Below are 26,646 nucleotides of genomic sequence, written 5' to 3' on the forward strand. Positions count from 1 at the left end.
ATAATTTCACATGTCGGACCGGTTGCCTGCTCGTAGGCGCAAACGTGCCACCTCTTCGCCTATCATGATTAGCCCCTTACAGTAGGCAACCTATAATTCCACGTGTCGGACCGGTTGCCTGCTCGTAGGCGCAAACGTGCCACCTCTTCGCATTTCATGCTCTCCTGATACCGGGAGTAAAAATCCGACCATAATTTGATACGTACCTTGTATTTCTCGTGGCACCTCTTAATATGAAGTCAATTATAATGTCGGATAATACTGCGTAAATAACTACAAGGGAATATTTCCAACTGATGTATTGAATTAAGTCATTATGTATCAATGGTAAATAAAATATTTCTTGTAAAGTATTAAATTTGATTTTTTATTTGAAAGCTCTACCTTTACATCCAACATTTACATAATCGTGGTTAAGAGTTACAGAAATAATTAAATGTAAAATTCCTAGCCTGGCTCATGGCTGTTCGTCAACACGGGAAGATCGATGAGTAATGTTAGCTCGCCGTAAAAAACCAAGGTATCGATGTTTTGTTCATCGATCGATGTATCAGTAGTTGAAGTTCGTGAAATCCGCGGATGAAGGCGTCTCGACGAAACGAGCGTTTAGATCTCTCGCTCGAACAGTCAGGAACGCGTGCTGGAGCGACGCCAACGACCGGAGCACACCCACACCCACTGACGCCCACGCGAATGTTTCCTGCGGGTTTGCACACGGGTTGGAAAACGCACGCGGGAAACCCGCGGTTCTGGTCGCCGTCGAGCGACACATCTGCGATAAATTTGTATTTCAAGATCGCGGCTCGAGCGGCCAGAGAGATCTTTACGATCTCCGATATATTTCCACGGCAATAACGAGTTCGCGTTTCGAGGCAATAACTGACAGGTCCCTCTTCGTCGCGGTGGAATATTCTCTTCAACGAATCCAGGGGCACCAGAGTGCAGTCAGCGACGATTGACAGCGGCCTGATACGTTGAACGGACCTTTTCATGCTTTTTATATTAAAAAAAAAAAAAGGTGATAATCTGAACCACAGAGGGAAGGCACAATACATTCAACTGTTTGGACGTCGGTATTTTAAGTAGGAATGAGGAATGTAATGGGATTTATGTGCCGATATACTTTATACTACGTTTGCTGAACGCGGACTAAACGTAGTTAACCAATGAGGTATAGAAATACGAGTAAAAATAATCCATCAAAAAGCTCGACGTTTCAGATATATTAGTTTGGTTTACAAATGCTGCACGAGGTTTTCCACCGTTTTCGAGTTACGACTCGACTGCACACTGGTTTTCCGGCGCGATAAATTACATCGGACGCGTAATCGTCCCCGGAACAGTCCGAGAACTCCTTGTCGACACGTCGGCGTCGGTTGCCGCGCTCAAAGAGGATTTCTTTAAGCTTTAGGAAGCGTCGCGCGTGCCGCTGCGACGACAGAAGACCGGGCCAGTCGTTCACCTTAATCGTTCAGCACTTCCTCGATAGAAACGTGGACAGAAGAGGTCGTTAGAACGCTGAAAACGTAGTACAGATGTCTCCTTATTCCTGTGACGCGCGCAAAAATTCAGCGAGGAGGTTGCGACTGAAAATGGAGAGAAGTAAGTCGCATTACATTCTGACGCTGTTCAAACCTTTATTAGTGGTGACAGAGAAAAAAGTTATTGGAGTTTTTTCTGTGGAATTTAATTCTGTTCGAAATTTATTCGGAAAGTTTTAGAGAATTGTTACAAATGGCCAATGTACAACGGGAAATTCAACATACTATAAGAGGTAATTTGTTTCGAAGATGAGAAAATGGAAGTCAAATTCAATCACAAAATCACAGAAATGTCATGGTTTCAATTGTCAATCTTCTTCGTCTGAAACAAATAAATCAATATTAGTCGTAATCTACAAAATTATCTTCATGATCCAAACTACAACCGAAGCCGTGCTTGGTTAAGGTTAAAGATTAAAAGTGAAGCAATGTAAACTTGGACGAGTTTGTTTGACTGAATCGTGAAACGAAACACGCGATGATCGAATATAAGAACAGTGTCGCGTATGAAGATCGCGATAAAATTAGACATAGCTGGAATGATCGCTACGCGCGCGATACTTCTTTCTATTCGAAGATTACGCCCACGCAATTACAGACTGGTTACATCGAAGCTGGCGATGAGTAAAAATAAAATTTTATCTCGACCTCCATCTAGAATTCCTTGGAGAGGAGTTACGCTGTATTCCCGAATAAAATAAAATTTAACAGAACAACTATAGCGTGCAGAAAATGGTAATGTATAGATAACAAATTTGTGTATGTACTGTGTATTCATGAATGTAGAGATGTGTAAACGTATCAGAAATAAATAAAGTTGTGTTCAAAAAACGAAATGAAAGTTTTCAAAGAAAACTTCGAAAGTGCACAGACTAACCTGTAGAAATAGTAATATTTTGCTGCAACGAGGTTTTCGGCTGGCGTCGATTCGCCTCTATGACAAATGTTTACCGAAATGTAATTCAATATGGAAGGAGTGGGCCCTCGTAAATTTCTCAGCGACTAGGAGGCGCAGGTTGTGGCCCAGTAAAATTGCTATTCTCGTTTCAACGATACGTATACACGATCTATCTTTGTCGTCACCGGGGTACACGTATACATAATTGAGTGGGAAGTAAGCAATTGTTCCGAAAAAGATGATTTACCGTTGCGTGGTCGATGGGTTAGCATAAAGCGTCAGGAGATTTACGACTCTAGAGGAAATCATTCGGCCAGCCATTATCCTCGAACCTCGCAGCGTACCAAATGCTATCGATTGCGGATCGTTGCTACGTTTCGATGGAACTGAGTTACGGTGTCTGAGAACAATAGCAAATTCGTGCAACTGGAAAAAAATTTATAATTAATAAAGATTGTAGCTATTTACTTTCGAAACGTTTCTTCTATCGAACAGAATAGACGCGAATAAATCATTCCTACGACCGTGGAATAAAAAGCAAAATGCAGAAGGTAAAACACGGCACTTCATTCCGTCTCCACGCGACACACTAATCTTTGTCTAACTGAGCAGAGGACAAACGACTTTTAGGGCCCGTAAATCAACGCACAAAGACATTATGTTTCAGGCTACTAGAGGGTAATTAAAAACTTACATTGACGAAATGACGTTACCGAGACGCGTTGAATTGTTCCTAGGATTTAAAGGTCGTTCACGTCACGTTGATCTTCGTCGTGGCGCAGTCGTGGACAATTACTTTACTTTTGTTCCGAATGGTCCACTTCCTTTTCATCAGATTCATTGATCACACATTATTTAACTGGGATTAAATTAATTCAAGTCGTAACGAGCAATCACACCACAAAAATAAAATAGTATTTCGATACCGTTTGAGACTACCGTGATTAAATAGTGACTAAAGGCTGGCGTAAATCAATCTTTGGCTCACTCGAAGAACATGCGAGTAACACTTGAGCAAATCGTAACTCTACCATAACTGGACCAGAGGTACAAATCAAAGTTAACGCGCATCGATGAGCGTCAAGAGGATGCGTACAAAGTTTTGCACCGACGAGAACAGCCGATACATTCAAATTGATTATTGATAGGAAACGATCAATAGATTTTTTTTATACTAATAATAATGCCTATTCGTAATTTCGATACTCATAAATTTCGCGCAACGTAGGCACAAGATTTTGGTTTAGCCATTGTACTCGAGTAGTCAGCCCGAGCTCAAATTTACGCTAATATACGCGGCTTTAGAGCCGGCTCACGACTGTACCATTAAATCAGCAACTTTGTCTCGACGACGCACAAGGCGTAGCGAATACTTCTTGAGCGCGCGGTGACGACGATCGTTTTGCGGCATTGTAAAACGCCAGCCGTGCAGTTTTGCGTTCGCGACTCTTCCTCGCGTCGGTGTCCCGTGTGATCACCCGCGCTATGATCAATCATTCGAAGAGTGCAATTAGAGTCGCCGCGTATATGTTCCCTCGTCTTACCGCCGCGGCAATTTATTTCCCCGCGGCGAGCGTTTATACATTGTTGAAGAGTGCTCGTTGCAAACCGCATACCTCGCGTTTTTGTTGCTCGCGGAACCGACACCGCGAATTTCTCCCTCTTCCCTTGTGCTTCGTCCTCTCTCGGCGTGGAATTCGGAAATCTGGCGAAGGGGGCTGCTGCTACTACGAAGTAAATTAACACAGGGAAGGGACCACGAGAAATATTCTTGTTGGGTTTCGTTTTGGCAGACTCTAAAAAGAATGACGAGGTTTCTGGCGTCATTTATAAATGATATTTTAATTTGTATCGATTGTTGTTTTTAATTTTTCGATGAAGACTACCACTGTCTCTCCGTTACATTTCACAGAGTTCAACTGACTCGGAATTAAATTCTACACCCTATACATTTGAAACTTAATACCTATCAAAATAAAATTGCGAAGCTTTGAAAATACAATCCAAAACAGAACACGTTTACACTATTACACCCGTCTCATTACCAATGCACCTCCACGAGACTTGGAATAATTATTTCGGACACAGTTCGTTACCAAGCCTAGTCGTGGGTAGAATAGCGCGTCAAGACGATAAATTAATTACGTTTCATGTCACCACCGATCCCCTCTCCCCCGCAAAGATCACTCCAGAGTTTGAGCCTCGAATAAACGAGGCGCGAACGAATCTCGTTTGTTCTATTCTTCTGGCTTGAGTGCTGCTCTCGTGGACTGAAACGTCCTTTTCACGTAACTCGTAAAACGACCACCGTTACACATTCGACAAGTTTACGACCCGTTAAACGAACCAAGCTCCTTGAATGGCGGTGGTCGCGCGTCCGAAATGACGGCAGGGGATGAAACGGACCGTCGTAGGTAAGTGAAAGGAATGAATACCCCGTTAACGTTACCGACATCGAACGTCATTTCAAGGCGAACACCGTAAAGCAGACGAATCACCGTCGCGACGCTACCTCGAGAGGAGCTCGAGTTCCTTTCCATTAGAACGAGGACCGTTGCTGGTCAGACGAACTCACCTCTCGACACGATTTACATGGCAAGATTGTTGAAATTTACGCATATTTTTGGGTATTAATTTAGTTTAGTGATAAATTCTCAAGCGGATACTACTACTAAAAAAATCGAGGGTACCATTGTTATCATTTTTCCTACTTTTCTCGATCACTCCGACATCACAGAAACGTCGCGCGGTATTCTAACGACCGTACACTTGCACAAGGACTGGTGCAGATCGATGAAACCTCGAGGAATCTTTTTGACAAACGAAGTCGTCGTTCCGCGCTTTATCAGAAAGATTCCTCGAATCTTTGATAAAGCGCTTAACGACGGCTCGTGGAATTCCTCGGGAAAGGCGTCTTGGCAGAAGTTGCTTCTGCTCTTTGACCGGAGGGGGAGGGTGGCGAAGTTCTCGAGGCGCAGAAGCAGCTCATAATTTACGAATATTCACGAAAGGAAACACGAGGAGGCAAGTGAAAGTGAGTGACGGGCAACGCGGGCCGAAGCAAAACGCTTTACACCAACATCGGTCTCTGTCAAGCCTAGGGCCTCTGTCTGCCTGTCCCCTTTCCGGTCGGATAACGAGCAGAATCTGTCCTCGAGATATCCACCAGGACGACAAGCCACCGTCTAAATCGACAGTGTTCGCATAACTGCCGGCCAGACACGAAAATACGAGTCGCCGTGACTATCGCGAATAACAGGTTTCCGTATTGATTTATCGACTCGCGGCCTGGAGGACTACCGTGAAGAATATGGACTAGCGGATCCTGATTCGAAACACGTGGAAACTCTCTGTCTAGAGATCCCAAAGGTTGGGTGATGTTTGAGACTTTTTTAACTACTGGATACATCGATTTCAAATTTGGTACATTCGCGTACTCGTGTTTCGTTGAGGAATTCGTTCGAGTGCGAATAATTGATTTCGTAGGAAAAACGAGAATTGAAGACAGAGAAGGAACGATCGCTGATTACCTGATCATGGAAATTCCGCTAGAAACGTGGCTTTCCACTCTTCGCCACGGAAGCGAAGGATTTCAACGTTTCCGCGGACGTTGTTCGAGTGTTTGCCTTGCCAATCAAACGTCGACAGTTCCACCGAGCGGTTAAACCTCTCTCGTCACGCCCAACTCGTCGTCAGAAAATCATTGTGCCCCAGTGCGCGGAAGCGTCGTCCCAATTGGTCACGATGCAACCGAGACAGCTGGGAGAACTTCATTATTTACCGGTTACGCGAAACGTTGTCGTTTCACGCGCGACAAAGGGACGTGTCAAAAGGACCTCTGTTTCTCTTCCATGCCGTTTTCTTAAAATAAACGCGCTACTTTAAATAGCAAACAGTCGCTCCTCGTGTCAGACATGGGCAAATTTGATCTGAAACCAAGGCAAGACGCAACTATCCCAAGCCTCGGGCTTCTATTCTAGTTCGGAAAGCGCGCTTTCGTTCGAAATTATCTTGAACAATCTAACAGCACAATTTTTTCCCAACAATTAATTTAAACACGAAACCTAATGTTCCATAAATAATCTAATACTCCGCCAGATAAAAGCCCCACATTTTTTAAGCACAAATTGATTTGCTATTTGAAAAGAAATATATCTACAAAGATCTTGAATAATTTAACAGTCCGATATAAAAGCATAACACTAATTGGTAAAACCGTCCTTGTTCGGAAAACTTGTTCGTTAGGGGACGTTGAAGAAAATGTCCAAAGCGGTCCAAATTAGGGAACCTTACCCCAGTTCCACGAGACCTCCCGCGTGTGACATCATCGTCCCACAATAGAGGCACTAGGAGTCGATTCGTACGTATCGACCAGGAGCCCGATTGCCTTTGTCTTAGCCACGGCAGCTGAGAAAACTCGCGATCGTTGCCAAGCGCAACAGCGGATCGCGTGTAATCCGAACACCAAACGGACCTCGTTTCAGCGATGCCAGGCCTTGCTAATATCGTTATACCGCTGTTCATGAAACACCGTTGCCTGTCAACCCGTCGCGACCGAACACATTCCTACCGGGGCTGAGATATTAAAGACTCTGTTTACAGATTGTTAATCAGAGTAGTGTATCGGGCGACGCCAAACCTCCCCCTCTCGACTTCCGAATGAACGCGCATTAAACTTCTGTCGGGGCGTTGTCAGGTATAAACTGTCACGCCGATCAAACGCATAAATATAACTCGTGGAATCGATCATTTCAGGGAATCGACAAACACTTGTTCCCGATCTATTTGTTCTTTCCAATGATTTTCACACGCGCCCCTAAACAGCAAAGGGTTAAACACGTGTCGACGAATATCCTCTCGTCTCTTAACGTCTGGACGAAAATACACGTCAAAGAGGCGGACAGTTTGCGCTAATCTCTTAGCTGAACCAATAAGAGCCCTCTTTATCGTTCTCGTTTAGACGCCAGAGTGACGCCCATCACGGATACGGACGTGGTCGTTTGGATCATGCGTGTCCATAAATTTCGCGAGCCTAAAAGCTGCTGATAGGAGGGAGCAATCTTCGAATCACTCGTTGATTATGTCTTTGATCCAGGAGAATTAAATTATTTGCTCTGCTGGTGTAATGGCTAATTTAGGAATTTAGCAGAGTACGAAGAATTAATTTGATGATAATACTATGTTAATTAGAATCACACGAAAATGTTCACGATTAAAATTTTCAAATACCATTATTCCTCATTGGTTCAGCCTGCGTGACGAAGGACCAATCAATGTACGTAGAAAACACGGTGATATTAATAGAATGATAAACAAGTCGGACGTGGATGCCGAAATTAGATGTAGGTTACGAGGAGGAAGACGGCGGAATCGGTGAAAGATAAAAAGTGAGCTGCGTGTTGGAATTTCGCGGATGAAAAATATATCGTTCGTGCTTGGAACGCGGTGTTACCGAATTTAAAAACAAAAATCACGTCCCTGGTTTGCCGTTTTATAGAAATTATATATATATGGCTATATGGCTATATGGAATGCCGAACAAAATAAATTCCACGCCTCACCATTTACCCACGTGTCCATTTCTCCATTCTTTCTTTACACTTAGGGTCCTCGACCCTAAATCATCGTTCTTCCGGAATTCCTATCAGCGACGAGTTCCGAATCGAGACAAACGGGTCCACGCAACCAGCAGCGGAACAAACAATCGGCGAAGTCGCTCCACCTTTAAAACTGACTTACCAGGTTAACGAGATTTATCGAGGAGAAAGTTGCCTGGGCACAGCGACGTTGTTCCCTATATATCACTGTCATCGAATATTATTTAGTTGGTGCGGGAGGGTCGGCCTGTTCCCCTTTGCTGGCGGACTCCATCTCAGCGGCAGCAAAGCGGAAAAAGACACACCCTCGGCCAACACTCCTGCCAGTCGACGATTCACGGGACCAAAAGGGACACCACCCGTTCTGGAACTTCTTCGTGCCTTCGTTTTCCTTCCTCTGGCGTCTGGACAACCTGCGCCGCGGTCTCGGGAGCGTCGTCGCCGCAACACGCGCCCGCTATGATATATTCGCGATCCAACGAAGATGAAACGATGCGAGGGGGACGACCTGCAACAGAGATATTTGAGAATGGTTAGTCGATAGAGCAAAGTGCCCTTAATACCATGGGCCGCGCAAACCCCAGCCTCGGAACTTACTCATCCGTGTAATTCGATACAAAAGTGCAGACGACGAACGTGTCAAAATTATTGCAAGATTTTTTAACCGTACTTCTATGATGTTTTGAAATAAAATTGTCCCCTTTGGCTTCTTTCCTCCAAACGCAACCGAAACAATCGTACCGAAATTTCTATGAAGCGAGGAGTTGGTGAACTTCCAAGTTCCTAGCTGAAGACAGTTTTACCTGAGTCAAGTTTACGTGTTTCCGCGAAGGTACACACAGGCAGACGCTTTTGTGAGCACGAATTAGACCACCCAGGGTGTACATTCATGCATCATTTCGATAATTGGATCGTATCGCGGTTTCCTTCGACGACGTTTCACCAGGCATAGAAAGTCATGGATCGCATCCTCGTTAGCGCGCGTTCGTTGACACGCGTCCACCAGTGGGGCGGACAATTTTACCCTACCGCAACACTTCGGTGTAGACGGCGTCAATAGTGTCCATTCGTTCCTTCCATGTTGTCGTCGACCTTTCATTGTAAACTAATTTACATTCTAATAAATCTTTTATTCTTGTGCTTTGCGCTAGTCATGACTGACACTCGGAAAATAATGCAAAATTACGTAACGCAGCTTGACTTTTCGAGCGGAGAGCAGACAGGATCAATCTTCCAAGACTGTGACCCGTTGTAGCTTATTTCGTTGACGACAGAGTTGATTCGCGAGGCAGGAACGCAGCCAGGAAATTGTCCGTGGTTTCGTAATCATAAATTCGCATCCCCCACCCACGCGTGTACGTCCCGCCGGGGTCGAGCCCTCGAGGACGCGTCGGCGTGCGTGCAGATTAACCCTAACTCTGTTCACGTGCGGTAAACGTGGTTAACCCTAACTCGGGAATTTCGCGTGATCCCGCGTGAAATCGAGTTTGCGAACCTGCATCGTTTCATTGCCATGGACAGGACTCTCTGCCCACCGTTCGGAAGAGTCGAGCAATTTTAGATATTTCTCGAACTTTGAGCTCGAACGTTGAGAGTAAGCTGATGGTAAATTTAAACAAATAATGATTATTTAATTTTTTAATTTTATTGTCCCTCATAGGTCCTTCCTTATTCCGAATTTTAATAAAGCTGATTTTGGAAATGCTCCGGTTCGCCGTGTTTAAAAATACCACGTCCACTTTCCACTGCGTTAACGAAATTGTAAAATTAGCGCTAGTCGAAACACTCGCAGAAATCTAGAGTCTATTTCTAATGCCACTACAGATTTTTCCAGACCCGATTCGCCACGCTTTGAACTTCTACAGTATCAGTACCAGTATCAGTACTTTGAGTAGCCTGAGTAGTCGGTGGCATGGATCATTTTCAACCGAGGTCTCGAGCTTTGCCTGAATCAAGCTCGAGCTTCTACCATAAGAATAAGAAGATTAATACTATTGTTAGTCCTCTCACAGACAGGATACTAATGTCAATAATAAAAATAGGCAGTCGCAACACGAGCTGTTATTACATATTATACCCTGGGGAGGTTCAGTCGAAGATCTTCCGTAGGTTGCAAAGACACTTCGTTCGAATGTACTTAATTAATAATGCTCTAATTAATAATGGTCACGCGACTGGTGGTTGCCAGTGGTAGCAATTGATTTCGGGGGAGGGTTTCGCGCGACTCCGCGCAGACCAAGTCGCGAGGCGTCACCGAAATTTCCCTGAGGCTTAATAAACAAACAAGCATGAGCTGGGCGCGTCTTTCCCGTGTATTTTCGACTTAACGAATGTGCCAAGATTCCGTGCGCGACGCGAAGGCCTGTAAGCTCGGTGGCGGGTGAATCGTGACGCTCGATGCGGGAGGTAGTTAAAAGCAACAGGTATTCCATTTCCCCACGGGCGTCGAGACGCCACCGATTGTTTTAAGTGACCCCACTTCGAAGCGAATTTTTGATACCGACGGCTACTTAATTGCCACCGGCTTTGCACGTACGATTTTACGCGCTCGAAAAAAAGGCGACGCAAACCAATTTTAAAATTGAGTATGAAATGAAAATTTCCTGGTTCGATTTTAAGTGTCGAAGGGGGAGATTGACTCGAGAGAAGGCAGTTATGCTCTACTGTTTAGAAAGAGTCTACAGCTTAAAAGAGGACTTCGTACATTACCGTATATTAACCTAGGATGACTTCTGCATACTGTAACTAGATATTAGGTTGTCTGGAAAGTCCATGCCGATTTTTAGTAGGCGGTACAGGTTTGAATATATCGGAATGGTGGAAAACAAATAACATGCGGACATCCTTTAGAAGGTGGACAAATTGTGGAACAAAATGGTACATATATAATTCAATAAATACATATATCGAAACTCAAACGTGTCTTTGAATGTTTCTTAAAAATTGGCACGAACTTTCTGGACAACTCAATATGTCGAAAGCCAACTACCAAATTAATTCATACAGGCCTGTGCCCCTTCAAAGCATCGACATTTACTTGAAAACGAAAGAGACTGCCAACGCAAGTATTCCCAAAAATGATTTCCTCGAAGCACGAAGAGCCTGGAATGAGTTCTAAATAAAGAGATCGAATCAGAGATCCCGAAGTCGAGCAGGAAAAATATACAGAACCATAAAGAGCTCGACGCGGAAAGTATGCTCGCGAAACCAGAGGGAAAAATTCACGCGATCTTTCTTTTTTTTTTTTTTTTCGCAACAGGAATCGCGGATGTTTGGAATTTAAATTTAGCCGCTTCTCGGTTCGAAGTCGACTATAATTTCAGCGACCAAGTCCGGTGGCCCGTTTAATCTTCGTTTCGATTACAAATGCGAGCCCCGCCGACGTACAGCTATTTAATTACGGAAAATAATTTGTATATAATTACCACGCGCGCCAGGTTACTAAACGCAATTAAGTAGCTACATGTTTCCCTGACAGGTGAATTATGTTCGTTGGGGGGAACATCTATCTGGCGCCACTGCTCGCAATTAGAAGCCCGCGAGAGGCAGGAACGATGTCTACGTTGTAATTTTATATTTCGAGGACTAGTTTCTCGGTTTACGATCGACGTTCGCGTGGTGCGAGAGCGATTTTATAGGTGGCCAGTTTGGTAGGTTCGTAATGTTGTCTTCTCCGTGTAATCGATTAGAAAAAATAACATTTTACGAGGTAATCATTCCTGATACACGTACACGAATGTTTTATACTGAAAATATTTTACCGTAATTTCGAACTGAACTTGTCGAAAAGAAAATTGTAACAACAAGTTAAAGAAGAAATAGCAATTCTCTAGAATAACCAACTCCAAGAAATGGCACCCCAACAACCCCCGTCGCCAAACCATGTTCAATGCTCGCATATACACAACTAAAAAAATATTTCCTCCCTTTCCGAGATGCATACAAACACAGTGTAAACGAAAAGGTCAGGACTCGCGCTCCACTTCCTCGAAATTAATTCCCAAAGAGGATCTCGTTTCGGAGCGATTCGACTGCTTAGCCCTCTCGCTAAACTTTCGCTCATCGCCTGCATGCACTCGCGAACGCTTCGCATAACTTTCGTTTCGCGCGTACACGAGGCCTAATGCGATGGTAAATTACAGGCATCTATCCAGCGTTCACCATACCGTTGACGTTTTCCGTACCATCCCCTAAAGGTCCGCCGTCCGCGTCGTCCTTCTCGAACCTGATCCGCGACAGCCACAAACACCGTCCATGCTCGAGGCTACATGGCTAAGTTCCAGAGTGTGTTCCCGCTATATTAAGACCGCCTTATATAACGTTCACTCATATCCGCGCGGCTTTTCGTATGAACCTTTAATACGCTCGAGAGTGGATGCGCGGTGACTTCCTGCGTTCGGACCTCGCGACGCCGTCTTTTCGCTCGGTTAATTAGCTTCTCCGAGAAATCTCCTGCCAAGTGGATCCTCCCGGGTCGCTTGGCCACTTCCGGTTGGCAGGTGGAAGACGTTATTGTCGCGAGATAAAAGAAAACTTTTAGGAAGTAACTGCTCCTTTGGTCTAAAGGAGCAGTTACTTCCTAAAAGTGGTCCTCTACCTTCCGAGTGCTGGGCCATTTTTAATACACGCGTATACAAAAGTCCAAAATAATTTTCTTGCTCTTCAAGATACGTGCAAACATTCGGCAAAAGAAAAAGTCAGGACTCGCGTTGGTTTTCTGGAAATTAATTCGCGAATACGATCTTATCCCGGAGGAGAATTCTAATGCTTACCATCCGTGGGAGGAGAAGTTTCGAAGGTTGTCGAAAGTTGGCCAAAGTCGTAATCGAATGCGCGCCGCGCGGTAATCGTTGAATATATGAGCGACGTCGGAATTTACGCTAGAGAGTGGCTCGTATTTTAGCTTGAAAATTCTCCTGGTGGCAACCGAGTGTTCAAGCAATTAGCGGTGAACCGTGTCCGCTAATTTGCACGTCTCTAGCCGCGACGCTGTCCATCAAGCCCCGCTGGCTCGATTCTAACCTAATCGTGCGATTGTTCGCTTGGCTCCGCGATTTCTACCAACTGCCTTCGTACACGCGAATTAATTCTATAGAAACGAACGCGAGTTCTGGATCTTTACGTTTTATATAATGTTTGCATGTAGCTTGAAGAGTAAGAAAATATATTTTTAGTTGTATATTAGAGTGGTAAAAATGGTCCGACACATGGTAGATCGAGGAACTAGTTTTTAAGATAGATTCTAGGTAACACGTAAAGAATGAATTGTTTTTTCAATAAAGAATAATGTTAAAATTGGTGTATTATTACTTTCGAGCGAGCCAGAGGTCGATCGCAAAGGGGTCGGCGAACGTCAAAGGATCCTCTGGCTTTCCTCGAAGGCTGAATTGTTTGTTCGGTCTCGTTTCCTCGCCGCGACGCTCGGTTTGTTTGATTTGCCGCCGCGGAAATCGCAAACACGTTCAACCAGCCGCGCGATCATCCGGGAAAGAAAATATCCAAACGGTGCTAGCTGGAAGATTTCGAACGTCTTTCCAAAGATACTTCCCTGGTACTCGAATGTGTGCAAATTGTTAAAGAAACGAATAACTATATGGAATAAAAAGTAGAAGACCATCACTGTTGATGATATCTCGACCCGTCATAAACATTCATGATCTAATGATGACGTTTCCAGGATTAATTTCGATACCCCGTACTAACCAATGATTTATATATCTATCTAAAAAATATAGAATCAATGAGATTCGGTTCGATGCACATCGTTAGCCAATTTTCTCTACCATCGACCTCGCGACATGCGGACGGTGGAACATTGACATAATTCAGTTGGGTCGTGGTATATTCGCGGATATTCGTGACGTATACACGCGTCGTAAACATGCAAGAACCCCCGTATAACACGATAGCCGTACCCTCCGAGGGATATAAATTGCACGTGCGAATGACTTCACTTTTTGTCGCTGCGCGTCCCCCCATTCGCTTCGCTATTTTATTGCCAGTCGCTATTCGCGACATTCAGTTAACACCGTCGTTGTTTTTCACCCTCGACAATGGGTTACTTAAAAAAAAATTTGAATTGAAAAAGTAAGAGGCACGAAGCTCGACTATTCATGTTTTAAAATATTAGTACTAAATATGTTACGTTTTATTAGTTTGCAAACTGAAGCGCATCGAGCGAAGCATCCCCTAAACGGCAGGCGGGTCGGTGGAACGGGGTTCGAAAATTCAACCGCGCAAACTGTTGCTTCTCGAGCGGGTTTGTTCTTTTAATTAATTCTGCACTGTATTCATTTCGAAAAAAAAAAACCTGAATCTCTAGCGTCGAAAACGTTATACCTTCTAGGGCTACACAAAATACTCGAGACGACTATAAATCCTGAAGCTATCGTGATAATCGGGGCAGGAATATTCTAAGCAAACAAATTCTACATTTCACTGTGTCTCTGCTTCGAACCTAATAGAAATGATCCAGAATCGCGAAATCTAATCCACGAGAAAACTATATTTCAATTTACTTGAATCCTCTCTAACGACTCTTCGGTTTTAAACGAAAATTCGAATCTGGGTAAGCTCGGTTTCGAAATGGTAAATATGGTACCTGTTCGCAGCACGAAGGCTCGATTTATCGTCTTGGAATGTCACTGGCGGTTCTCCTCGACGTGGGAATTACAAAATCCGTGAAAGTCGAAGCGAGGATGGACGCCTTGATGCGAACTGACTGCGACGTTTTCATTCAAGAAGGCGTCGGCGGTCGCCGCGACGCCCCTAGGCGCAGGCGTCCCGACCACGCTCTTTTTTCTTCCTTCCATGTTCGCGACGCACGCGCGACGGCGTCGCGTGCCGATTTATTTGGATTAATTGAAATATACCCCCCCCCCCCTCCCTCCTCCCCGCTGATATTAATAGGCAATGGCCGTCGTCGATGTTCGTTGTAGGAAGAAAAGAGATCTACGCGTTTCAATTAGCTGGAATTGCCTCGTCTCTCAGATCTTCGTGATCGTTCCATTATCGCTGGATCGTTATCGCTAAATAATATCGGGTGAATTAAATAACGAAGTCGTGGATACGCTAAAATTAAGTAGAAAGAGAGGACTTCCCTTTGGATCCTTTGGTAGACTGATCTTGATTTCGATACCGGGACGCAACTGGATACAATTTTAACGTTTACTGTTTCGTCGCAGGACCGGTTTGGTTCAGGAATACTAAGATTTGTAGCTTGTAGTCGCTCTGTAATAGAAGCGAGAAAATGGAGGTTAGATAGGAATGGGGTTGAGTAACGATGCACATGGATCCCTTTACACGGATACCCGATCAAACGCTGCGTCTACGAGATGGACCATGCAAGTCGTGTCTCCCGTGTCTGCCCGGAAGGATTCGATCAATCGGAAGCTGTAAAGTAGGACGAAACGCGACCAGTTTGTTTTCCCGTCCGGCATTCGGTAGGGATTTATGCATTCGTATAATTGGCCAGATGGCTTCCAGTTTTATTTCGGTGACACTAAAATATTACGGTATCCGCTTCCCCGTGTCATTCCACGTCTATTTTTGACCGGCAGAAGCTTCTAGGGGCGTTCGACTCCTCCATTCCATCTACTTGGAACTTAACTTTCTTCCTCGTGTGCCTACGACGCTCTCCGCGATGTCTCCATTCAGGAGTCCCTATCTTCGGTAATTGCGCGCCATTTGCAATTGTCAGTCGAAAGGGAATTAGTACTTACAGCCTTCGCGGTGGGAACCCCTTCGCTCCAAATTCTGGTCCTGGATGAAATTGACGCGATACAGAAAGATCGAAACTCCTCTCACCTAAAATTGACGCGAGTCAGTAAAATTAACGGTGGGAGGAAATAAATAGTCGTCCCTTTGATTCCGAGTCTGACTGGCCATCTTTCCAAATAGACAGTTCAACTATTGAGGCGGCGAGTGGGTGTCGCGACGCTTTGATCCCTCGATCGACGCGCGAGGAGATACTCCTGTTCGAATATATCTACCTAGAAACGTGCTCTATCTATCGTGTTTCTCTACTTCCGCCCCTACTTCGGGCCCGAAGAGGCTAGAGGAGATTGGATCGACGTCTGCAAATAAATCAGTCGCGTTAACGAGTCCGCGCCGTGTCTACATAGGATTAAACAGTCGTCACTTGAGATCTTCTTTTAAACCGAGCTTGAAATTATGAACATGCTTAACTCTTTAACTGCCCTAGTCCTATCTTGGTTTTAGTTATTTCTAATTATAATACTGCGGGAACGTCAAAGAAAAAGAAAACATAAACTCGTGATTTAGGGTATGCAACCCTAGGTGCATTTAAATGACAGGAAACGCGGAAATTTCTCAGAGGAGAACGGCTCGCTCGATGAATTATGAAATTTTCCACGAGCAACAAGGAGCGTAATTGGCACGGATCCCTGTCGAAATTCTCGTCGAACGAGCATCGTTTTTAACTTCGTCGGACGAGTACATACATATATCGGTTTCGTCGGGTTCGTTCAGATTATTGTTTCATTGTCACGCAACGATGTTTACCAACGAGACGGTTCCAAGTGGCGGTATCCCATCCCGTTGACAGACAGCGCCAGCACGATTGTCGCACGTCGACGACTGCCAAGCAACTGTTGCAACTGACCGCGGGACATTTTGCATAGATTTCGAGACACTCGCGTCTTGGCAAACGTATGATCAACGAAATATTTGTTATCCATATGAGAAGTAATGCTTTCGTATGTTGTTATTATTAGTCTTTTTTTTAAAGAGAAAGAACTATACCAAGTGCGACACCGAGACGAAAAAATGGTACCCTTGCTAAATCATAATAAACATTGTACAAAATATAATACCGTTCGCTTATTTGTTCATGCTCGCACTGCACAGCTTCCCTGATGCTTCGCCTATTCGCCGAATGCGCTTTGCGTGGTGCACTTCCGGTTGAGAGGCGGATAGTTTCCGTCGCGGTGCGCGAACTTCGGGTTAAAGAGGTCGCTTTTCGCGCGTGGCGTACGTGTGATGGGAAAAGAGCCCACGGAACCGGGTGAGGGAAGAGCAGATCGCGTTCACAAGGTAAGGTAGGGAAAGACGTCTATTTCCGAGCGCGCGTCGCTCCAAATTTAAACAACGCCACCCGCACCACGAGCTCCGTTGCTTTCACTTCCTCCCTTTGCGTCACTTTCGTTAAGCCGCCGCCTGTTCATTAAGCGCGAACCAACTGCACCCGAAACGCTTAGGACATTGCCCTCCCCACCAACCCCTTGCGCCCCACCGCCGCATGGTTTCCCGCGGTTTCGTTACGTGTATTTACGCGCTTTTGACCTTCTTTCCGCTGGAAATTCAATGGTCACGACGATGGGGCATTACATTCAACGAGGTATTATGTTTCACAGTATTTTTGCGCTCGTGTTTATCCGACCAAATTAGGCGTAGCACGGGAAACGGTAGTCTTGATGGAATCGAAAGTCAGATGACGTTCGAAGTACAGTAGGATCTTCTTTATGCGAACAAAATCATGTTTAGCCTCGGATACTAGGTTTCCTTGTCCTGCTCGATTTAGCGCCACAGTATCAGTAAGTGCTGAATGAACGTGACGTTAAATTTAGCTACGTAAACGGTTTAGATTACTTATATTTAGTTGCGTATAAATAGCTTCGCGTTATCCCGCTTCGCGAGTTCAGGTCGGTCCCGGGAAACGATATTCGAAAAAAATTGCAAAAGTAACAGCGATACTTCTTCGAAGTTAGCTATTCATGGGGGATGTGCCAGCAACGGTTGTTGGAATTTATCACTTACAGTTCCAGAGATCCTCGATGAGATGTCTTTCGACCATCTGTAAACCAAATTATATTTGGCTTGCGAGGAAAATCATATGACGGGACCAATGGTAAATTCTAAGAATGAGATATGTAATAAATTCAGAGGTAATTTTAGTACATGCAAACTTCTACTATACCCTTCCTGAGATGTTGTCGAATGCGTGTAAATAGATGCTTTTATATGTGAGTTGAAGCATTTTGATATATTAGATGTGGTGTAATAACGTATACCTAAATTCAAGCAAAAGAAAATCCACAAATATCGACGGAGTTGTTTGCATGAGCAGCGGCATCTTGTACATTTTCTGCGTAACTTATTGCTGTGATCAACAACTGATCGGTAAAACAGAGAATCGTTTCGGTATCATAAAATTGTCTCGAAGTTGGTAGCGTTTCTTTAATTTATGAACAACTTGCGTGATAAACCTGAAAAATAAATAAGTAAGTAAATAAACATTCAAGGAAGCATGTGGATAGTGGTGAAAGAACGATAACGTGCATCAGTTCTCACTGTCTTTTCATTTTTTTTTTTCAAAATCGTTTTCTTTATTTTGTAGAAAACTGCGTGATAAGTACACCAATAATCTTGCAATGTCGAAATGTTGCCGATTCATACCGGAGGGCACGAAGGGGACTGTCCGGAGCAAGTTCTCTCGAACGAATTACGCTCGTTTATTGGTCAACAGTCTTTTTGTTTATTTTTTTCGCGCCTCTCCTGGTCCGAACAGCCTCCGAGAGGCCCGAGTTATCGTTATTATTTTTTATTTGCTGTTTCCTAGCAAGCCAGAGCAGTGAACAACGAACATCATTATGTTTTTTTTTTTTTCATTTCCTATGTGGTACAATTGGTACAATTCTACTGTATAAAAAACCGTTTACTTTCCCGCGCGTTCGTGGCACGCTCGAAGAGCTCGAGACCTTTCGACGGCGCAAAGAGAAAAAAAGAATCGACGAAAAAGAAGAAGACAACAAGATAAACATCGAGGAGCGCGCGTGGGAGGCGACTCCGAGACGCGGTCCTCTTTTCCCGCGCTTTTTCAAATCTCGCGCCCACTTCGAGCGCCCCCGCGCGGCTGGCGCGAACAACTTTCGAATTTAGATGTGAAAACCATTTTTTTAACCTCGTCCCGAGATGACTTTTTCTTTTGGTAGAAGCGACCTACTACTTTAAATGACACTGTTCCTACAACATCGATCGATTACCTTGAAAAAAGTTTCTCCAATTTCTCGTATAGTTTCACTTTGTACTCATTCTCTCTCTCTCTCTCTCTCTCTCTCTCTCTCTCTCTCTCTCTCTCTCTCTCTCTCTCTCTCTCTCTCTCTCTCCACTCTTTTGCTCTCAGTACAATCACGACAACAACGAAACGATGATTAATTCCGACTCGAATTACACATGGCTAGTGGTTCTTCTTCCCTTTGATCGTCTTTTTTTTTCCTTTCAATCTTACAGGTGCATTCATTCCCTCTCCCTCGCGCACACACGCAACCCTCGTCACTGTCTTTTGGTGCCCCCCTTTTCGCCATTCCTTTCTCAGCGCTTGATAATAATCTCGCGCCCATCAATGTCTCAGTTACAATCCTTAACGCCGTGAACGTACCAAAAGACGTTCATAAGACACTGCGTCCCTCGAGTGATCACACGAGACGGTCGTAAAAATTTTGATTCTCAGATTTTCATCCGTATCAGTCTGCGGGTCTGTGCATTGATTCGTTTTTCGTCTATCACCTCGACCTACATATTTTCGGTTACCTAACAACGTAAGATAAAAAAGAAGAAAAAAAAAAAAAATAATGATAATAAAACATAATTTACACTCCAGGACGAACGGGGGTCCATGGACGCCTGAAGGGGTCGCCTCGCGTTGCTCTGTGATTGGCTAAAGAGGTGAACGATGGGACGTACTCCACGGTTCCGCGAACGATGGGCAACTCGAGGGCAAAAACGGGTCGGACCCCCTCGTCGTGGTGGACTAGACACACCAATCTTATCGACGTTTTACGATGATGATACTAATTACAGCTTCGAGGGGAGGCTCTTCGAAGTTTAGTCGAATTTCATTGGTTGGCTTTCAAGCGGCCAACGCGCAATTTTTGAAACACCCCGTGAAATCACAATCACGCTTATGGAGGATCCGTTATCTATCCTCGGGATCCCGATGATTAATGAAACGACCGATTGATTCCATCCTCCGACGGGACGCACGGCTCGGCATGACTAGACGAACTGGAAGCGGCCAGGTTGATCGATCGGCTCGATCGCTTGTCGAGGGGTCAGTTCGATCAATCTGAGCACTACGTTTCCGAGAAAACGTACGAACGTTGAGGGATAAGACAAACGGGCTTTCGGTACGATCTGACGCTCGACGATGTGTCAACATTGTTCTAGGAGGATCTTCTCTGGAGGCTGAACTAACAATTGAACTATTCTCCGGAATCTTAACGTGTTCAGGCTCTGCGAGTGCGAATAAGAGACTTGGACGTTCAAAAAGGGAAGATTTTCATAACAGAAACTAGTTGCAACAAGTGTTTTCGGTAGGATAATATCCGGACGTGTTTGTCTAACTATTCAATAATGCCCTAGTAATTGAACTATTCTGTACACATTCTGCTCATTCCGATATTTGAGGCCTTTATAGAGTCTGGAGTTTCTCTTCAGTTGACATTCCTTGAGATTCTCAGACCATTTCGTTACGATGAACCAAGTCGTCAATTGAATTAAATACAAAACTATAAGCGTCCCAATCGACACATGGATCAGTAGATCGTGAACACGTTAACAGACTCTTCTTCTCTCCGCCTAGCGGTCTAAAACAACGTCTATCCATTCTCTGAGATGAAGAGGAACCCGGGCCATTCGCCTTTCAGAGGTTCGCGAGTTCTTTCAGAAAGACCCACTATATTAAAATTCATTTTCGCGTAACAAGTAACACTCGATATAAAGGTTACTGCGTTTCGTCCTGGGTCTTGCTAGTGGACTCGTCGATAAGGCATGCCTAGCAAATACCGCCTCAAACGTTAAGACTACAACAAGTGTTGCTACCATCAAACGACGAATCGATTCAAAGAGCATGCACAATTTCTTAATCAATCTTTTTCCGATTTGAATGGCCCACCTCTCTCTGACAGAGCCTAGGTCTATCTACATATCGAGGCCACACGAAAATTGAACATCATCCTAAAGCTGATCCTTGAGGATCGTATAGCTACTCCATCCAGAAAAGAAAGGACACCGTTTCAAGCGTCAGCAATTGGGTATACCGATCCAACACGAGCCAAGTCGTCCGTTTCGAGTCGGTGTAACGCTTTCGAAATCGCATAATTGGTCATGAACACGTCCACTCGGACTCGGCGAGATGGCCGATCGGTTCCCCAGCCCGATTGCCCGTGATTCGTCATCCAAAGGCCACACAAACGATCGAATATCTCCACGCTCGTACCGGATCGTCGAAAAGCTCTCGAGAGTCAACGAATCGTTCACGTTGAATATCACGATATTCCAATTGATAATATTCATATATAATATACAATATATTTATATAATATCGAGCTCATCCGCCATGGAAAATTTTCAATTTCTCGCAGGAGGTGGGAAACGTTCGCGCGCGGTTTCCCGGAGCTCTCCGTTTTGGCGTTTAAAATTTAATCTAAGTCGATAACAGCTTTAATTTAACCGAGGCTTGCACAAGACCCATTGGATTTAGCCGCTCCTATCCCGTAATCGTTAACTTTCCTCTCTTATTTATCATCCTCTCGAATCCCAATCGCACGCAGTCTCTCACTCTCCCTTTTTATCCGTCACGATTCCCAGAGTTGGGCAAAATTTTACTCGCGAACAATGGTTCGCGCGAATACAAACCTACAATAAATTTTATTCGGAACGTTTACTTCGTTCGAACGCTTCAATTTTACAATTGTTCATCGACGAATTCGTTCTAGCTTATAATACAAATTCTAATTCTCGTTAAACAATTAATGGATAAACACGTTTGGTATCGACCACGAAGAGAACTGGGCCGTAAAACCATCAAACGTTTCGCGTCTTCGTCGTATCTTTTAATCGTTACTCGAAATTTTCATTATCTAGACAGGAATTTTGCCCATCTCTGTCCAGTACGCGCGCATATATATCTCGTTAGTCCGCTATTGTTCGTTCCTCTAGTTTCGTTTCGTTTCCATTCCCCTAACGTTTCCTTTCTAAAATACCCCCCACCCGCAACCCCATAATCCCCACATAGTTTTCTCATATCTTCGCGCTAGAGAATACGAGATTAATTCCTCATCGCCTAATATTGCATGCGCGTGAACACATATTTTTCATTTTTCTTTCATTTATGTTTTCTTGTTTGTTCTCTTTCTTCGGTGGAGACGGAAATAAGAAACTATCCCGTCGCAGATGAGAGGCGGTCGAGTGTCGTGTGTAGAACTGCCCGGACATTTTTTCTCAAAATGACAATGTTGATTCCATTTAGCGATATATATACATATATATGTACGTGTGTGTATATGCGTATATGTGTATATATATAGATCCTGTACGATTTTTCATCGGCATTTTTGTTCGTTTCGTTACGTTTTTTTTTTGCTTTTTTTTTCTTCCATTAAATCGCGCATATTCGACGCCAAATCGTGGATTTACAGCGGTGGACGCCTCCAGGACGCGTTTGCGCCCGAACAGAATCCTTCAGAAACGGGAGAAAATATTGCCAGACGCCATCGATGCGGAAAACGACCGATTTTTTTTCGTTATTTTATTTTTCTGAAAGATTCTGAATGGCGCTTAACAATGTTCTCGATTTTTACACGCTCGGACCGCGACCTGAAGGCAGACCTGATTCGTTTGCAATTTTACCCCTTCGTCTTACAGTTTTAAGGATTACAATAATTGGTGACTTCTCATGAGATACTTCAGTAGTTTCGTTCTGTCCCGAGGTCGAGAACCGAAGTCGACGAAAATCTTGTTCGTCGCGATACTCTGAACGTTTACATAACGATAGATCAATCTGTGCGATTCGAAGAAACTAAAATACAACATTATTCACGGTGTAAGGGTCACTGACCTGTGCTACGAATGAAATGCTGTCTCTCGAGTTACTGATGAGAGATTCGTTTATGATTCAACGTCCTCGGGGACGATATAGTTCGGTCAGAATAAACAAAGATCCAAACTGATATTGGACTCTGGTTATTTATCAATTTCCGGATGATGTAATATGATGCGTGTTTAATTATGCATACGGGTTTACGATTTGAAACGAATAAATAATGAAGTTTCCTTTTTTATACAAAATTATGCTTAGGCATTAAAGTTTAACAATTAGAGATCTGAACAAATCTCGGTCAGCAACCCGACAGGGTCTACATTAATTCGGAACGTTTGCATTTAACAGCAGAAAGAAGATACGAGAGGCAACAGAGCCAGTCGTCGACTTTCGGTTCGTCGTCAAGGCAGATCTCGTCCTATTTCGTCAAAAACTGAAGCCTTATCTATCTGAATAATAATAAAGTAGCGTTTATATCAGACATCGTGCGAGCCGTACGAAACACTGTGGGACGCGCTGTGTCGACACTTGATTTCCTCTGTTCTTACTCTTCAGAACCAGAGACAGGTAAAATTCTTATTCAGACGACAATTTAGTATGACGATGCAAAGCGAAGTTAAATCAGAATTTTCGTTATAGAATGAATTTATGTCTGTAGCCGATAAAGCATTCATTCAAACATCGATCTTACATAAGACGAATAATGTAATTAGTGCCTCTGCCAAAGATATTGCAATTTGTTTAATTCATAATTCTAGAAATATAATAAACTGAAGAAGGCTCTCTAACAAGAAAAGAAAAATAATCTTTCCCCTAATTTAAAATTTTGCCTGTCTCTCTGGAAGGACATTCTTTCACTCTTGACCAATCACTAAAACGTGAATGCTGATCACAACCTAATTAATCTTAGAATTTATTCCACAGAGGGACAAATCAAAGAAGAGGTCCTCTAGGTCTCGGAGTACATCCCACTGCAGTTTTGCACTACCCGTCAACTTGTGTTTATGCGTGGTGTAAGGTATTACTTTTTAATCAGTATATAGCATATCATTTTTAGTCGTAATAATTATATTGATATTGAACTACCTAACCTAATATTTACAGAGTTTCTTTTTGTTACGCTCTTGGCACTACTTTTCCTCGGATATTCTCGCTCTCTCCGTTGCGCTTGTCAGACATTCGCGACAATTCTCATTCCCCTCTCTCAACTCTAGCTCCCAGATCGCATCCACGTTCCATTATTTCCCCACGTTTGGGCTTACCTTTCATTCACACGGAGACACTCTTGCACACAGACACGTATTACCATTTATTCCTGGGTCTGGCGGCACTTCATCGCGTCCGACCAGCCGTTAATCCATCCAGGCTCTCCCTCACTTCCGTTTCTCTCGCGGCTAACTGCCACAAAATTAACCGCCAATAAATAATTTACTAAGTCTTTTTCGCAGAGAACAAACTTCCACGATACTCGATGATCGACCGTCCAATTTTTCGTCTTGGCTTCGTCTCTGGTCCCCCCCGTGTCTCTTTGATGCCTAGTGCCCACTCTGAAACAGGAACGAGCAAAATTCTCATTTTTTATCTAAATAAGAATTTTGCTCATTTTTGTTTGAGTATTTTGCTCTTCGAGAGGCGAGACGTATAAAGCAATGTGTATTTAATGTTCTCGGTTCTAATTATTTCGGTTTGAGGTTAACTTTTCAAACACGAGTAAGGTTAGAATTTTTATCTGTAACTAGAGTTGATATTTTTCCGGACGATAAGACCGAAATCACTCGATACAAGGATGCTTTATACGACACGCGTATTATTTGTTGAATTTCTCTCGATATTGCGTTCACTAGACACTTTTATTCGTTCGCTTCTTCGTACGGACTGCGTGCTTTGAGAGGTCACGAGGCGGCAGCCATCTTTGAAAACGGTCGCGCGTGCCACCAATAGGCTGATCGAAGTACTACTTTCAAATTTGAATCGAAGTAACAGTGTACTATTATGCGTATTCTGTAATTTTAACTTTCATAATTATTTGTACGTTTGTAAGAGCTATAGATTTGAATTCGTAGACTCGAATTAGAGTGTAAAAGCACTGAAACGATAAATTATATGCATTATATTCGTAAATCTATTCTTAGTACACGGTATATCGTATACTATATACTACGTTTCAGTGTTTTCCAACAATTTTATAAGATTGAATTTAATATTTCGCGACTAAACGAACTACCTGTACGAGTGGATCCAGATAGGTTTGTTCTCAAAGATGGAGGTTCGCCACAGGGGTTTCACACGCTTGCAACATTCGCACCGCATCCGATACAGAGAAGATTGTTGGTCCATTGCTCATGGCAGGAATTATACAAGAGAAAAATTGTATTTGTGGCCACCAGGCACGAGACACGAACGAGATGCGTCCTATGATGGTTTCTCGAGTCGGTCCTCGATACGTGTTCGCTGAGGGGGTTCTCCACTGTCGAGGGGGATTCGGTAGCGACGCTCGTCTCTGTCTCTTCCGTCGCCATCCGGGTTCACGTGCCCCCTACGTTACGAGCTGTCTCGTCTAGTGCTTTGGAATCGTCTGAGATCTAGGCTAGAGACTGGCCTGTTAGGATTGCTGTTTGGGGCGACGAGCGTCGACCACTTTTGAGAACACAACGAATCGCGGACCGAGGGCCTTGGATTCTTTTCCTCGAGCCACTCGTCTTGTTCGCCGAGGACGCTCCTCGTCCAAAAATACTGGAGGACCATCCACCGCCCGGAGGAGAGTCCATCGTCGCGCGTCTCTTTGTCTTCGTTCCCGTCAGCGAGAGATTCACCATTCGCCACTCAGCGTCAGCTGGCCGAAACCGTACGAAGTTTCTCCTGCGGAGTCGGTCTTGAGGGATCCTCGAGCCGTCGAGGATACTCGAGGGCAGAACGACGACGACGATTTCGGCGGCAGCGTCCTTCCTCGCTACGTCTTCCACGCTCGTCCCGTCTCCGTCATCCCGTTCTGGTTGGTCTCGTCGCCGCTTCCGGGAGATCCTTCGGCGACCGTCGACTTCGAGGAACATCGTCCTCGAGGTCGTCGCGGCCTCGAATGCTCTTCTTCTCGGCCAGGCCGCGGATCAGACGTGCTGCTGATGGTGCTGTTGCTGTTGCTGATGGTGCTGCTGGCTCTCGTCTGCCTCGCAGGGCACCACCGTAAGGCTTGACAGGTTGCTCAGGTTGCTACTGGACTCGGAATAACTGGACAGGGTCGGCCTTCTGGGCGGCACCACCACCGCGGGCGTTGAGCTACCAGGACTTGGGAATTTCCGAAACACCCTCAAGAGAGAGCTGCCCGCGCTGTGGCAACGGACTATTCGTTCAGGGGCGTCTAGAAGCGCCGATTGGCTTCTGTAAGGCGGAGGGCTCTCGCTGTCGAAGACAGTCCGATTAGGCGGTGGTCGCACGCACTTCTGGTAGATCTCGCTCTCCTGAAAAACAAACGGAATGTTTCAGTATCTGTTCTACCGTTTCATGGGTGAAAGTTAACGTGGAAGGGTGGTTAGATACATCGTGTATATAAAATCGAGGTTATGACTATGCGTTTCATCGAGGTTTGTGTCACGAAGGAATACGAGAAATTACTTTTATGTTGGCGTTCGTCAGGAATGGTCTGCCAGGAAGGATCGTTGTTTGCTAGAGGGCTGAGTCCAGCGTGCCTCTTGCGACGCAGGTGCACACGTGCAGGGGCGTAGAATTACTGAAATTCTAACCCATGGCCCTCGAGCGGTCTCGAGGGCGCGCGTG

General features: G+C 44.5%; 1 protein-coding gene and 1 long non-coding RNA gene across 5 annotated transcripts in view; both read right to left on the bottom strand.

Annotated features, from left to right (window-relative positions):
* Positions 1–409: 409 nt before the first annotated feature.
* LOC128876242 (uncharacterized) lies at positions 410–14,909 on the bottom strand. 4 transcript variants are annotated; one of them, XR_008456983.1, is made up of 6 exons: positions 14,638–14,909; positions 8,179–8,544; positions 3,134–3,263; positions 2,419–2,865; positions 1,767–1,863; positions 410–1,586 (listed from the first exon to the last, which is right to left on the bottom strand). It is a non-coding gene; the product is annotated as an uncharacterized LOC128876242 (long non-coding RNA). The 4 variants fall into 4 exon arrangements; XR_008456980.1 differs by lacking the exon at positions 410–1,586 and having other exon boundaries at positions 1,686–1,863; positions 2,687–2,865; XR_008456981.1 differs by lacking the exons at positions 410–1,586; positions 2,419–2,865 and having other exon boundaries at positions 1,686–1,863; positions 14,638–14,908.
* Positions 14,910–18,338: 3,429 nt separating this feature from the next.
* The window catches only part of LOC128876156 (histone-lysine N-methyltransferase Suv4-20-like), a 102,597-nt gene continuing 94,289 nt past the window's right edge, over positions 18,339–26,646 (bottom strand). Inside the window, exon 4 of the mRNA XM_054122287.1 lies at positions 18,339–26,330. Within this exon, the coding sequence (XP_053978262.1) occupies positions 25,980–26,330 (351 nt within the window). The 3' untranslated portion in view covers positions 18,339–25,979. The remainder of the gene's footprint in view (positions 26,331–26,646) is intronic.

Source organism: Hylaeus volcanicus, chromosome 5 (assembly GCF_026283585.1).
Source record: "Hylaeus volcanicus isolate JK05 chromosome 5, UHH_iyHylVolc1.0_haploid, whole genome shotgun sequence".
In the NCBI taxonomy this organism is placed as follows: domain Eukaryota; kingdom Metazoa; phylum Arthropoda; class Insecta; order Hymenoptera; family Colletidae; genus Hylaeus; species Hylaeus volcanicus.